Source organism: Mastigoproctus giganteus, chromosome 11 (assembly GCF_048544385.1).
Source record: "Mastigoproctus giganteus isolate SK-2022 chromosome 11, ASM4854438v1, whole genome shotgun sequence".
Classification (NCBI taxonomy): Eukaryota; Metazoa; Arthropoda; class Arachnida; order Uropygi; family Thelyphonidae; genus Mastigoproctus; species Mastigoproctus giganteus.
The window spans coordinates 23038543-23055080 of NC_143585.1; the positions used below are offsets into that span (position 1 = coordinate 23038543).

The 16538-nt window shown below is 35.6% G+C and overlaps 1 protein-coding gene across 1 annotated transcript in view; it reads right to left on the reverse strand.

The window, feature by feature from the left end:
* LOC150077779 (E3 ubiquitin-protein ligase RNF19B-like) overlaps positions 1-16538 on the reverse strand; it is a 233072-nt gene that overhangs the window by 55799 nt on the left and 160735 nt on the right. Inside the window, exon 10 of the mRNA XM_090385368.1 lies at positions 3081-3315. Coding sequence (XP_090241494.1) covers positions 3081-3315 — 235 coding nt within the window. The remainder of the gene's footprint in view (positions 1-3080; positions 3316-16538) is intronic.

Sequence of the window (16538 nt, forward strand, 5' to 3'; positions counted from 1 at the left end):
CTTCGTTTGACCATTGCATCTAATAGTTTGTCCAGTCCTCTCTGAAATAATTTAAATTACCTACTTCCACAACACTAGAAAGTAAAAAGTATAAGTAGAAAGTAAAGATGCTATTTAAGTTTACTTAACCCTTTTAAGGTCTTGAACACAACAATAAGTTGTCAGCAGATGCTTAATTTCCAGATGCTGCAATTTACAGAACCAAAACCTTTCTTGGTAAGAATATAAAGTGGGCACATAAAGATATTCTTGGTACGAATATCTTTGTGTGCCCTACAATCTTCTTACTCTTCTCTACACCCTTTCCAATAGACCTATGTCTTTCCTAAAATGGGGTTTCCAAACCTGTATCAGTATTCCAACCACGCTTTATATAAGAGGATAATCACCTTTTTTTTTTTTTTTCCTGCTGGAGTAGTCACTGTATTTTTATTATTATTATTATTAAATCCGTTTATTAATAGCAAGTGATTGCTTTCACCCCTTTTACACAGCCAACCGGCTAGAAGGGTGTACAAAAATGCAAGAGTGGCAATTTTTACAATGCAATATTTACAAATCATGTTTACAATATTTACATAAGTGCAAATCATTTACAGTATTATTTACAGAATGTAAGTAACGACAACTTTAGAAGAGGAAATTATTCACAGTACCATTTAAAGTAGATGTCCAACACCTATTTTATATATTGGTCATTCCTTCCCATTCAAGCTTCTTCATTTTATTGACAGAACCCTATGAGCTGTTCTAGCACTTGTCTGCACTGCTAAGAAAACTTCATATTGGACTGATGTCTTTTTCCTTATCAACTACCATGAGGTTGGTGCTACCCAAAATGGTATGTTATTCTGCAATTACCTTGCATTTATGTTACATCTCAATTGTTATTTTATGCAAAGTACGCTATTTTCTGCATATCTTGCATATGTTTTTAAAGTTGTTGTTGGAGTGGGGTTTACTGGCGCAAGGGCTGCTATGGCCAAAATGCGCCTATAACTTTGGAGTGTTGATCATCTTTTTTTTTTTTAAGTAGACCCTGATTAATGTCAATAACCACCTTTGTATAATCAGCAAATTTAAACATCAATATTAAAAAAAACAGTAAGGAGTCCAACACCAAACCCTGTGGTGCCCTAATCCTAATATTTGTCCACATAGAGCAGTGGCCATTTATGACTACTCTTTGCCTCTTGCCATTTGTCCCTAATGCCACACTTCTCCAATTTATATAATTGTTCACGTGGAACAGTATCAAAAGTATAAATGTCAAAATTATTCATTGCATCAGTCCCTCTGAGTGATTTCAAGGTAGCTAAGCAGACTGGCCAGGCATGATCTTCCTTTAACAAATCTATCACATAATTGTCTTATAGTGCTATTCCTATCAAGATAACCCTGCATCACTTCTCCAATTATCAACTCCATTATTTTCCATGGTACAGACGTCAAACTTAATGGTCTATAGTTATGCATGGCATCCCCTGAGCCACACTTGTAAATAGGAGATACATTTGCACATTTCCAATTTACTGGGACTTCCCCTGAATCTAATAATGTTCTTGTTATTAAAGCTAAAAGTTTGATTACCTCCTTAGCTGCTTCTTTTAATGTAATGAAATAGATTCCATTAAGCCAGTGCTTTTTTTTTTTTTTTTTTTAGTTGCAGCAATTTCTCTTCCACCTTCCTTTTTTGTTATCATAAAGATCGTTTAGCTCCCTAGTTAGAATTAGGCATGCTTCTGGAATTCCATTACATGCAAATGCAGATGCAAAATATTTATTCAGATTGTTAGCAACATGTACAGGATCATTAATAGTTATGCCATTCATATCAAGTGGACCAATGTGATTCATTCTTTTCCTTTTACTATTTACATAAGCTAAAAATTCCTCTACTTTTCTTGGCACTCTTTGTAAAAGGCTTCTCATAATCTGCCTTAGCATGCCTAACTCCCTTAATTTTCTGAGAAGTAACTTCACTGCTCAGAGAATTAAGGTAAATCATGGGCCCCATAATTTGTTTATATCACCAATTATAACATCAAAGTAAGCACAATACACTTTTTCAGTGATTCATTTTCTGATTTCATGGTAGAAGAATCCGGACTGCTGATGAGACATTAGTTAAAAAAAATATAATAAATAAATAAGTTACATTACTAATACATATTAATGATAAATTAATACATATTATTTTAAAACACCTGTACTTATTTCGTTACTAGAAAATATAATTTATGATATTTTTATATGTCAACAGGATGCACTACAACAAATATTGTTAACTCAGTTATCAGATAACTGAGGTCAACAGATGTGATCTTCTCCGATTTTCAAAGCTATTTTTGTTCTGCCAACTATTATAAACTTTGTCTACAATTAGCTGGAAACATGAAGAGATGGCAACATGTATTGGAAAAATTAAGGCACCTTGTATGTTAAATGAATTTACTGTTTGATCAAAGTGACCTGTGAAACAAATCTACATATGTACTCCTCGGAGCCTATACATGAAAAACATAGACCTAAGTACATATTTGCTGAAAAGGTTAAGAAACTTTCCTACCCTGAATAATGAATACTGTTGATTCTGTAGCATAAAATTCTCATTAGCTTTCAGCATAAGCTGAGTTCTCTGTTAACAGTATCCTGCATGGTTTGAGAGCTAAGACAGATTCTCCTCACCCACTCCTAGACAGGCACCAATGAATAATGAAACATATTAGCACAGTGAGGGAATGCAGGTAGGGAAACAGCTTCCCTTTTGGAAGAACTAACCATTTTCCATAAATAAAGGCATGAAAGAGTGTCTTGACTTGATGTTGCAAGAATGCATCTTTTATTGTGTGGGTTTAAAGGACTTTCTATTCTAAATAATTAAATTACACTTGCTCCTAACAAAACTCAAGCCCTAAACTTTATATAGTTAATGAAATTTTTATTTTTTAAATTTTAGTGGAGGAATAAGGGATTGTATTTTTAAAGAATTTTACAACCTATATTAGATTCATAATAAATATTAAAAAGCCTGAAATAGTAATTTTAAAAATTTTTCCATGAAACAAAATTATGCTTACTTGTGAGGAACATTCCCTGCTAATGAAGCACTAGTGATACTGCCTGTCAAACTGTGACCAGCTATGGCTGTGTTACTAGCACTCTCTCTGTCACTGTCCCTATCTCTAATAAGTCCAACTCGCTCAAGGTGACTGCCACTTCCCATACTTAAACTAGTTGACATACCACAGGATACTTCTCCAATACTTGGATCTACACCTCGATTACTAGCGTCAGTATTTACACTTACACCATCTAAAAACACAAAAGAAATATGAAATATAAAAGTTTTGTTATATACAGCACTTCACAATGATTTATGAAACATAAAAAAACGAGAAAAGTTCTTATAAATACAGTAGACTCTCGATTTTCCAGGATAGATGGTAAAAAAAAAAACAAATTCCTGGATAATTGATTTCCCAGTTAATCCAAAAGTACAGTAAGTCCCCAACATACATAAGAGATGCGTTCCAGGACTTCTTACATAAGTCGAGTTTTACGTAACTCGGGATTGACTAATAAAATATTGCTACTATATCCATGTGATATGACAAAATTACAAAAACCACATAATATCCTCAGAAGAATGAAGGAAAATAGTTACATATTTTTAATTAGTTCAGTTAAAAACTTTATCTGAGGGCAGCAGTGAAGTAGCCAGAATGGCACATAAGAAAAGAAAAAACATGTTATTGTACTGCAAAAACTGATTTGTATTTCGTAGCCTTGGTTATTATATAGTTGACTTCATTGGCGCTGATTGCTTCACCGCTTCTCATATTCTGTCTCTCTCCTTTATTGTGTTCACAGTTGCCACTGACAAATCTGAATTTAGCACGATACTTGTTAATGGTTTGGCCATTTTCATACATCCTTATTTTAATTTTCTGATCTAACTCGATCACTTTCCTTTTCTTGATAGATTTACTAGTACCGCTGTCACTTATTCTCCTAGTTGGCACCATGATAACAGTCAAAATAAAATTTTCTGAAAATAACTTCACAGGGTTAAGGCAAAAACTCACTATTATCCCACCAAGCTCATATTTTACTGAAGCACATTTCTGGCGGTCACTGCCATAAAACAATTTGCACTTTCCGGGTTATTGGGCTTTTCTGTTAGTGCAATTCATTATAAACGAGTAGTAATCTCGATCTAATTGCATTTGAGATAATACTGATGGCTGGAATTGTGCAGGTTTTTACGTTATTATGGTGAAATGCGTGTCCCTTCACTGAAATCTTGTCATATAAAAAAAATATAAATAATGTAAAGTAAGTCCGAAGCTATGTATGTTGAGGACTTACTATATCGAAAAATGTTCAGATACCTACATAAAAAACGAAAAAAACCTACCACGCACTCCTCACATGTCCAATACGCGAGTAGTGCATTTTGGACAAGCATTTATTTTTTACGACGTCAATTTTAAATCTAATAGTTTCCTTTTATTTTTTACAATGTCGCGTATGGTTTAGTCACCAACATTATAATGGGTCATTAGAGATTTAATGGATGCACCGTTTTCAAACTTTTGAATAATTTCAAGGTTTTTGTTTAATTGAAAGCACAACTCTTGCATTTGCTCATCATTTTCGCAATTTCTAAACAAAAAAAAACAAAAAAAAAGTTACTATAAAAAAAAAAATTCCAACATCCCTGACATAAATAAAACAAAATTTGTCCTTTTGCAGTGTGACAGAACACAACAATCGACGCAACGCACTAAACATTTGATCTTTTTTTTAAGTGGCAGGTGTGAAAGCAGCAGGAATTGCAAGATAATAGGCAACCTAATCTCCCATTATTGACGACTTATAATGCTGCTTCTTGTCACTTATTTACAACTTGCAACACATCTGTTTATACCTATTCCATTTATTACTCGAATTTTATGATTTCTGGTTGATTTTTTTTTTTTTTTTAATTTGGACTCTTGAAGTGTCCCGGTAAATTGAGAGTCTAGTCTGCTGTATTGAAAATAAATAGGTGTACAATTCATTAAAAACACCACCTAGTATTGTGAGGAAAGTTACCATTAGGGCATAGGATCTGTGACATGATAAGCATAAATATTAATAAAAACAAATTGATGCAAGGAAGCCAAACTTATTAAACCTTAAAAAGGCCATATGGTTTTATGGTTCCATAAAGGTGTCTATCCAAATAGTCCTTAAATTTACATAAGCTTTCTAGTTCTATAAGATTAGGTGGTAAACTGTTCCAATTATTAATTGACCCCTAACCAAAATAAATTTCTTATGCACAGTCTATAACTACCCTTCCTTGATTTAAGTTATGACTACTAGTTTGTGCCACACGTTAAAGAAAAATATTTCCATTATTTAATTTACACAAGTCTAAAATATCTTGATCAAGTCTTAATTAACAGACTCATCATTTAATAGTAGAGTGCCCTGGTACAATCTGGTCTTGAGATTTTGCAACCTACAAAACAAAAGTCTTTCTCTGTAGGATTACAATTAATCTTGTTGTTTTCCACTGCACCCTTTCTAGCAGATCCACACCCTGAAATAGGGTCACCAAACATATACACAAGATTCAGGGTGTTACCTAAACAATGCAATATACAGAATGGCCAAGGTGAAATGTAAAAATAAGTTATTTGATGTAAACATATTAATGTTCAAAAAATATAACAAAAATTTTTATTGCAGGACAAATATTGCTCAACACATCCTCCCTCTGAATCAATAACAACTCCATTTTGAGAAATTATGAAATGTAGAGGAAGGCTAATATCAGTACATATTATCTCTAATTGTAGTAATGTATATGGGCATTTTTAAAATAGTATGACTGGTAGCTTATCAGTATATGAGGTAATAAGGTCTTTGATGCTAGAAATAATAGTTAAAATATCACAGATAAAAATTCAACCAATTTTGATAACTACTGACTTAGAATAATGGCCTGGAAGAGGAGCAAAAGAAAGAGAGAGGAAACTGAGAAACTTGTGCAAAAAGATTGGCACTTTTAACAGGAGAAGAAAAGATGGAGTGATATTTGTCAATAAATGTAGGCATGTATTTTGATTTAGTCAAATCTTTGGCAAAATCTCAGAAAAGGCTTAACAGTGAAATCTTGTAGAGCAGTATAATAGATCTACAATATTGACAAAACTGAGAAATAGCTAATTTTTTTTAAAACTGTTGTCTGAGATTTGAGAAAGATGCATAAGACAACCGGCCATAATTCTTAATAAAATTTGTTGAAGAGATTCTTGGTACGAATGATATTTCTGATTCTTTATGATCTTAGTTAAGCATATTAAACCCAAGGCAGTGGCATCCAGGTGACATGGGTGACAAGTGCAACGTTTGAGTCAATTTGGTGTGGGAACTGCGAAAATAAAATTGAGAGCAGGAGTGTGTGTGTGTGTGTGTGTGTGTGTGTGTGTGTGTGTGTGTGTGTGTGTGTGTGTGTGTGTGTGTGTGTGTGTGTGTGTGTGTGTGTGTGTGTGTTATGGGGATTTAAGGGCGCATAAGCTATAAGCTGTTGGGGCTAGAGTGCACCTATTCATAAGGAAAAGCTAAAAACAGTTCAGGTATTAGCTCCTTCATTTTTTATTACCAAGATCTTTTAGAATTTATGATAAAGTACAATTTTTTTTTAGAAAAGAGAAAAATTCATTGATGCTTGCATTCTCACCAATAATATGTCATAATGTCATCGGTTCTCGTAGATTTGTCAAGGAAAACAGGATGGATGTTCTGTCATGTTGATAGTGTGGACATTCAATCAGGATATGTATCACTGTTAAATGTGCTGAACAGTGTGGACACCAAGGAGGATCCTCTCTTGTGAGTACATGGAGATGAGTCAGATATATGTGTCCTATTTGTGCAAGTATAGGTGACCCCCGCTTAACACTGATAATTTGTTCCAGAAAAAAAAGAGTGCTAAGTGAATCCGCACTAAGCAAGTGCCAGATTCCCATAAGGTAACATATTTTTGAGTTGCAGCCGGCGCCACAGGATATTTTCTAATCAGTAATAAACGATAGTAAAAAGATGCACAAATGCTGGTCAAAATATTTAATATTCAAATACAGTATTTGTACATATAAAATATTCTGCATTGCATGCGTATATAATTATGTGGTAACTACTTATGTATCAAAATTAAACTTAAAATTACAATTAAAATCATGAATTTAATTGATCTAAATTGATTTAATTTAATCCTGAAAAATGTGTCGATTTTGGGTTGTACTTCAGCCCTCTTCCTGGTAAACTAAAAGGGGTGTTAATTTAAAATCCCCTGCAGCGTTACCACCCAACAATAAAGTCAACTGATCCTTTGCTCCTTTGAAACCTGGCATGATTTTTCTTCTTTCAATATGAAACTTCTTTTAGGCATTCGTTTCCAAAAAAGTCCTGCTTCATCTTTGTTAAACACTTGTTGAGAAGTATAGCACATAATATCCCTCATCAATAATTTTAACAAGTTCTTTTTGAAAGTGTCGGCTCCTTGATCTGCACTTGTGGCTTCTCCCTGGATTTTAAATTTATTCAACCAGCCCTTACTAGTTTTAAACGGTTCCATATTTTTTTTTTAGGTGAGTTTTCTTCAGATCATCATATAGACTAATCTCTCTTTTTTTTTTTTTTTTATAATATATAACTTAACTGAATTCTGCATTGGATATTATCTTCAATAAAATTAGTTAAGTCTCTCCATTTCAATCCTAATAGCCGGCCAGCCTAGCCCTAGTTGCTTGCAGTGGAACAGCTGTCTTTCCCGCTGCTAAAATTAATTCTTTATTTTTTATAATTGTTCTTACAGTTAAACTTGCTAGTCCTAAATTATGGCACACATCCGCTTGTCGTTGACAGGAATCGATTTGCTTCAAACCGACTAATTAAATTTTAAAAATTCAGTCTTTTTCTTACATTTATAGTCTTCTTACTGCATCCAGACGTCGCTTTTTCATTCTTATCTGCCATTATTAATTCTTCAAAAATGTAACTGCGTTGGTTGCATTAATTATGATACAATGTTCGAGTAAATTGTCCGTTACGCACAATGTCTAATACTGTTACTGAGTGATGACTAAACTTCGGATAAATGCATATTACAAGCAATGTAGTTGATCATTTTTTAAAATATTGATCTCGGAACTACGTAAGAAGTCACTGTACTGCAATTAAATTAGGGTGGAGAAAATTTCACTGAGCGTGGGAAAATTTATCAAGTCGGCGCGGGAAACGTTTTAATGCTGTTTTGCTGTTCATTTTCAAGCTATTGACTCCATCAGACAAAACGTTTTCGTTAAATATGCCAAAAATGCAATCTGTACGCTGGTAAAAGAACATTATAGCGATTTGTGACAGCATTATAGTGAATCAGCGTAAAGCGAACAGTGTTATAACGAGGGCCTGCTGTACCACTTCTCTTCGCACTGTTTTGACACCAGAGTGGCAACGCTTTGGTTCCTGTTTTAATTGGTAGAGTTTATTATTGGTTTGGGTATGCCATAGCTCTTTCCACTGTGCAAGACATGCTGTTTGTATGATGTGATTATAGTCAGAGGAACTGGGGCAGAGGTTAAATCAAAAGTTGGATTTTTGGCAGTTTTGTCAGCAAGTTCGTTTCCCTTTATCCCTGAATGTGCAGGGATAAAGGGAAATGAACTTGCTGACAAAACTGTGGAGTAACACAGGGTGGAGTAATTAGCGAATGCCAGCAGGTCGATTTATTGATGGATAAATAACATACAAGTTCTTCCAATCTGGAGTAAATAGATGTTTTCATGCTGGATGCAGGGGTTGACCTTTGATTTTGACAGCATAATTTAACAGTAAAATTTGTCTTCAGAGAGAGTGGAGGATCATGAGCTTCAGTGTAAAGGCTCTGGACTGAAGATGTGTGATAGGCTTCAAGAGCAATGTGCAGGCCACTGTGGTGAATAGGGTCAAAAAATCTTAAGACGCTGGGTCTAGCAGAGTTGTAAACTGGAGATCCATAGTCTAATTGTGATCTTACGATAGTGTGATATAAATGAAGAAGTGTAGTATGACGGTCAGCACCCCATAATGTAGCTGATAATACTCTCAATATATTTAATTTCTTGAAACAGGCGATTCTAGGTTGTTTGATATGCCAATAAAGGTCAATTTTTTATCTAAGGTTAAGCCAAGAAATTGGATAGTAGGCACAACAGGTATGTCATATTTGCCCAGCTTCAGAATTGGGTCAGGATGGAGATTACGTCTTCTAGAGAGGTGAACTGCGACAGATTTTTTCAGGTAATATGCAAAAACCATTATCTGCAGCCCATATCGTAATCCTGTTAAGAGCACCTTGAAGTCGTCTCTCAATCGTTCTCATGTTTTGGGAGTGACAAGATATACTAAAGTCATCTGCATATAAAGTAGTAAAAACAGTGGGTGGAATGATCTTTGATACAGAGTTGATTTTTATAACAAATAGCGTGGCACTTAAACCTGAACCCTGTGGAACACCTTCTTGGATGAAGTTACGAGAGAGGGTGGATTGAATGTGCACTGGAACAACTGCTGCTTCAGAAAGTTCTGTATGAACTTTGACATATTGCCCCTGAAACCTAAAGTGTAGAGATCACGAAGAATTCCATATCGCCAAGCTGTGTCAAAAGCTTTCTCGATGTCTAAATAAACTGTAGTCAGATGTTCCTTCTTTACGAAAGCATTGTGAATCTGGGTTTCCATTTGAGTCAAGAGGTCTAAAGGTGATCTACCTGTATGAAATCCACACTGCGATGAACTGATAAGGTTATATTTGTTCAGCAACCAGGTGAGGTGAGAGTTTACCATTTTTCCATTATTTTACCTATACAGCTGGTGAGGGCAAAAGGCCGGTAATGACGTGGATTCAATGAGTCTTTGCCAGGTTTTAATAATGCTATGACATATGCATGTCTTTAGGTATCGTGGAAAGCATTTTCTGTAAAAATTTGGTTATACAGAAGTAAGAGACAAAGCGACTCTTCACTCAGGTTTTTTAACATGGAATAGTGAACTCCATCAGGTCCAGCAGCACTAGGTTGTTGTTGTTGTTGTTTGTTATTTTGGTTTTTAGGAGCATTAGCAACTAAGGCCATATTGCTCCGGGATATGCGGTGGTCATTCCCTGACCTTTCCGCATCCTCTGCATTTGGTGGTGACGGGCTCGAACCCCGGTCTAATCAAGAAGCGTGTGCTACGCACTGCTGCTCCTTCCCACCTGGCTACAGAGGTGCCCGCAGCACTAGGTCTTGAGCTGTTAACAGTAAGCAGTATTTAAATTATGATAAATGGCCAGTTGTATGATTGATAGCGGTTGGTGCCGAAATTTAACTTTTGTTTTTCAGCAAGGGACTTTAATTTCTGGAATTCTGGTGAATATGAGGATACGGCAGAGGTTTGATAAAAAAATTCTCCGCGAGTGTTAGCTATGTCCTGAGGCAATGAAATATCATTACCATTTACATTCAGTATTGAAGGAGGATAGATGTGAAGGAGGATATTTGCTATAAATTTTTCTAATATTTTTCGAGGTTGATTGTTTTGGTGGTCCTCGTAATCGTGGAAGCGAAACGTTCTCTTTTGCTTAACCGCTGAATGCGCCTAGCATTGGCTCTGGCTTTTTTGAACTGGACTAGATTAGCAGTGGTAGGATTCTTGCAGAAGCTATTCCAGGCTTTATTTTTCTCTCGCTTGGCTTGGTTGCATTCATTGTTCCACGAGGGTTTTGGTCTTATTTAATGACTTATGGAAACTCTGGGTATTGCTGCTTCTGTGGCCTGCAATATTTGGTTTGTTATGTAATCAACAGCATCATTATTGACACATTTGAAACAACTCTTTTTTTCTAGGATTGCTAGCTGCCTATATTTTTCCCAATCAGCTTTCGTAAAGTTCCATTTGGCTGTCTGATTATGGCAGGGTGGTAAGTTTGCTTCTATATGACAGACTATTGGGTAGTGGTCACTACCCAGTAAACTATCATGACCAGACCAGTCAAACAGAGGAAAAGGGGCTGGTGAGCATATGGAGAGTTGGGACATAATGGGTTTCCTCTGCATGTCGTCTGAGAGTGGCCATACTTTTGGCACTTGTAACATCTCAAGGGATTGGGAAATTTTGCAGATAGCTTTTGCGGGAAAGTAGATAACCAGCTTTTACCGATGACGGTAAGTTTGGGGAATTAAACGTAAGGATAATATTCCTGGTAGGTGTAAGGTTGTTTTTTTTAATCATGATTCTTTTTGCTGTAATGGCATTTTGATCTCGAAGCTCTTGAGTTATTTCTTCCTCCACCATGTTCAACAGATCCCAGCTAGATATTACACCTTTAGATGTATTTAGGGTAGCATGGGGAGATACTTTAACTGGTATCCCAGCAAAATTTGTAAGTAGTAAGAGTTTCTCAGTGTCTACGGTTTGCTGTTTCTAATAGTAGGTCTCCAGATTGCAGCCTCTTCACAGTCTTAGGAGATCCTGCAATACTCTCCAGGTTTTCTGGATGAGGAAAGAAGATAATTTACTAAGAGGTTGTTCTAAAAGTGAATGCAAAATTAGAAATGCAGGAAACTCTGTTGTTGGAGAATTTGTTTTGAATCTCTTGGGTTTTGAAATGTCATAATCAGTTTCAGTCTGTGGCCGAGAGCTTGTTGGCTCTAAAGGTGGAAACACATTTTGCTCCTTTTAGCCCTTGGTAGTTCAACTTTTCTGCCAAAGTTTTTGGCCCTGCCACAGGGAGGCAGGAGCAGTGCCTGGTGTCACCAAGCGGAGGTTAGTAAGGATTAGTACTTAAGAAAGAAAAATATAAAAGAAAGGTGGTTTTACTTCCTCACTCTCTATAAAAACTTTTTGGTAGAAGAACTTCTATGAAATAAACAGTTTTTTGAAAATGCTGGAACTTAAAAAGAACTACTAGTCACTTTATGAAGATCACTTACTAAAAGATTGCACAGATAATTACCTGGTTACAATTCACTTGGCACCCGGGGCCGAGAGCAGGAGTTATAGGCCTAATGAATGTGATGAGTATACCACACAGCTATCTCACACTAGCAAGACTTTTGTAGATTTCTTGGATGACTGTTTTCTACAGCAGCATGTTAGAGAGGTAACAAGAGGAAGCAATACTCTTGATCTGGTTATCAAGCAGTGATGCTTCGGGAATTAAGAATCTCCAAGTAAAAGACCCACTGGGTGGCAGCGATCACAGTGTACTAATGTGGAATTTAATTAGACATGACTAATGTCAAGGGTAAAGGCTTTTGCATTTGTAATGATGACTACAGTGATCTCAGACAGTTTTTAAATTTTGTGCAGTGGACCAACTGATTATGTTACTAACAGCAAATTCTAAATGGGAAGTATTCAGGGAAGTAATCAAAGAAGCTACTAGCCTTTTCATACCAACAAAGAAATACTGTTTAAGGGTTAGACCTAAATGGATGTCGGATGAATGAACTATTGAGACATGTAGCAAAGAAGAAAAGTGCATGGAATGCATATAAATTATCAGGTGATACAGAAGCCTATGAGGGTATGGAAGCTAAGGCAGATTATGAAAAGTCTCTGGCAAAGAATGCCAAGAAAAACAACAAGGACTTCTAAGTTTATATTAACAGTAGAAAAAAAGGGGTTGAATCACATTGGTCCACTTGATGACTATGGGTTAATTGTTGATGACCCTGCTCAGGTTGCAGACAAAATGAATAGGTATTTTGCATCTACATTCACACATGAGGAATTCTTTAGGGAAGGTGATGCCAGAAGTTTATCAAACTCTAAGGAGGAGCTAAATGACTGTGATAACTGAAAGGAAATTGGAAGACAAATTGTTGAAGATGTACATAAAAAAGGCACGTGGGGTGGATTAAATCTATCCAATTATATTAAGGGAGGCAAAAAAGGAGGTAAACAAATGCTTAGCCATAATTGTGAGCACATCCTTGGATTCAGGAGAGGTCATTATGGACTGGAGATGTGCGAACGTATCTCCATAAAGGGGAATCAAAAGGTGATGTGAATAATTATAGATCTGTTAGCTTAACTTCTGTTCCAGGGAAAATAATGGAATCACTGGTTAAAGATGTAATACAGAAACATCTATATAGGCATGCAATTATACTGCAATCACAGCATGGATTTGTCAAGGGGTGGTCTTGTATAACCAGTCGGATAGGTTAGTATGATGCAGTGACCAAGGAACTGGATGCAAAAATTAATTTTGACATCAAATACAGATTTCAGAAAGGCTTTTGATACTGTTGCACATAATAGTTACTGCTATGGATAAAGGGATGGTCAAGACAGACAGCAGTTATCAATGATATATTGATGAAGGTATATATATACCTTCTTATATACCTTATAGTATTTTCTTATATTTACAAAATTTCTAATACTTATTTAGGTTTTCAACTTTTAATTTCTAATCTACTACTGCATTATTCTAACATCTCATGAAGTTCAATTAATAATTTCATTTGCATTATTTCTTTTTCCCAAAATTCAGTTATATATTTAATTCTTCACATAGTAACCAAAAGTGAGAGGGTGCTGTTGTCTTTCTTCAGCATATATAAAGGCAGAAACTAGATATATTAGTCTGTTAGCTTTGTAGTCCACTACAAGAAGGTATAATTCAATTTCTATTTATTTAATTTGTTGTTACAGAAAACTAGTTTTGATTAACTAACTGAACTGCTATTTAAGTAAATGAGGATTCATTCTTATAATTTCCCATGGAACTTCTATATTTTTATCTTATCCATATATTTTCAAATATATCAGGTATTTTCTATTGTGCTTGATTTTATCTTATTCAAAAGACTTCTAATATATCAGATAATTTCTAATCATTATTGAATTTATATTACATCAAATATCACTACATACTATAATACCAGGATCCTTACTAAAAGGTTGGGCAGTTATGATCCTGGTAAATCCCAAGTATCTATATAAAATGCTGTTTCTATGCTTTTGCTTTTTGTTTGCTAACTCTTTATACCTCAAAATCTATTAGAGCAATTCGGGGGAGATTGAGGTCTATTACTATCCTTAATCCTCTTCATATTCGCCTTAATTTTTAGGCATAAGCCTTCCTTTTCACTACATAAATAAATAGTTGGTACTCATATATATTATTCATTTTTCACTTCCATTATTATTAATTTACACTGCTATCTGTAGGGCTAGCAGTTATTCTGCCAGTTTTCTGCTAAATTTAAGGTATATTAAAGTAATTAAGCCAATTTGATTATATAATTACAGTAAATTGTCATTATATATTTGAACATAGAAAAACTGGCAAATGGCAAACAGAAACAGATAGCTTCTGCTAATTATTGATGGGATATATTGAGTGGAGCTAGCCCTTGTTAACATTCCATTCAATGTAACCATATATCTATAATTAGCTATATTATCATTTTATTTTTACTATTTCATGTCATTTTATTATTTTATTATGTGTGTTTATTTATAGGGTACAACAAAAAAGTCCAACTTGGGTTATTTAAATTTGGCACTTTGAGCTAATGATTATAGTTTTCACCCCTAATACTTTTGTCCAATTTTTCTAGTTGGTATTATAATTAACTAAAATATACAAAGGGTACTAGGAAAGTTTTGCAATATGACGCAACAATGAATCACAGGAAGCTGCTTGTTGCTGCATGTTGAGACATGTTCATACATGCATAGTAGCCGCCGCACCAAGTCGATGGGCTCAGTTATTCATTAGTAGTGAGAGTGTAAAGTGCTTGCGATGGCATCGTGGTCACGAAATGAGATAAGGACAGTTTTGCGGTATAATTTCGTGCGTGGTTTAACCATAGACCAGTGCTTAGAAGAAATGACTCTTGCACTAGATGATGATTGTCCACATCGTACAACGATATTCAGGTGGTATAGAGAATTCCAAAGGGGAAATTTCACTCTGGAGGATTCTGAGAGGCCGGGAAGGCCACGAACGTCAGTTACGGAGGAAAACGTTACTGTTGTGAGGAAAATGCTTGACGAAAACAGGCGAGTGACCTACCAACAGATAGAGGATACTTTGGGCCTAAATGCACCAGCAATTCGTTCGATTCTGCAAGATCATTTGCACGTGAAGAAACTTTGTTCTCTCTGGGTGCCGCATCAACTGACTGAAGAGCAGATGACACGATGTGTGACTTGGTGCCGGGAGATGTTAAAAAAGTTTGATAAGGGACAATCTCGGTATGTGAACAACATCGTGACAGGTGACGAGACTTGGCTGTACTATTACGATCTGCCGACCAAGGCTCAAAACAAAGTTTGGGTCTTTGATGATGACGACACACCCGTAATTGTCAGAAAATCCCGATCTGTAAAGAAGAAAATGATAGCTGTATTTTTCAAATCGAGTGGAATTGTGGAACGTGTCGTTTTGGACACGCAGAAGACAGTCACAGCTAAGTGGTATACTGAACAATGCCTGCCTAAAGTCATTGGATCTATGAAGAACCTGCGGCCAAAGTCAAGAATGGACACCTGGTACCTCCATCACGAAAATGCTCCAGCTCACCGCGCCAAAGCCTGCACCGAATATTTGACCACGACAGGACTGAAACTTCTCGAGCACCCTCCCTACAGTCCAGACCTTGCTCCCTGCGACTTTGCACTGTTCCCGCATGTGAAAATGAAGCTAAAAGGGAGGCGATTTTCCAGTGATGAGGACTTTCTACGGGCTTGGGACAAAGAGTGTGCTTTACTCCCTAGTGAAACTTGGCAGAACTGGTTTAAAGATTGGTTTCGGAGGATGGAGAGGTGTATTGAATGTAGAGGAAATTACTTTGAAAAAATTAAATAAACAAAGCTGTATTGCAAAACTTTCCTAGTACCCTTTGTATATATATATATATATATATATATATATATACAGTAAACCCCCGCTATTCGCGGTATCTGTATTCGCGGTTTCACGTATTCGGGTTCGCCGATTTAATATAAAATGAAACCTAAAAAAAAATGTGAATTTTAAAACACCGTGAATATTTTCCACCATAAAAAACATGGGTGTGGCTAAAATTATCTTTCCCAGTCAAAACAGCGCTCAGTGGGTGGGGGGAGTGGGGTGACAAAATCGCGAACGTGGATGTTTCTCGCTAATCCTTGTTCAGTATGTTATGCGTTTGTCATGGAAGGTTTCGTCGTTTGCTTTTAATTTATATGTTTATAAATTGAATATATTTATCAATTTATAAATTGATATGCTTACAAAAATGATAAATCTACCATTTTGCAGTGTAAAACAGACTTTTTCAAGTGTGTTAATGGAAGAAAGTGACTTTATTGTGGACAAGTTCTTTCTAACCCCTACAAAAATATGGCTACGAATAAAAAGAAAAATGTGAAAATATCAAAGAAGGTGATGACATTAGCGAATAAAACTGAGTTATTAGACAAAATTTCTAATGGTGAAAGTGTCTCCTCAGTGGCAAAAC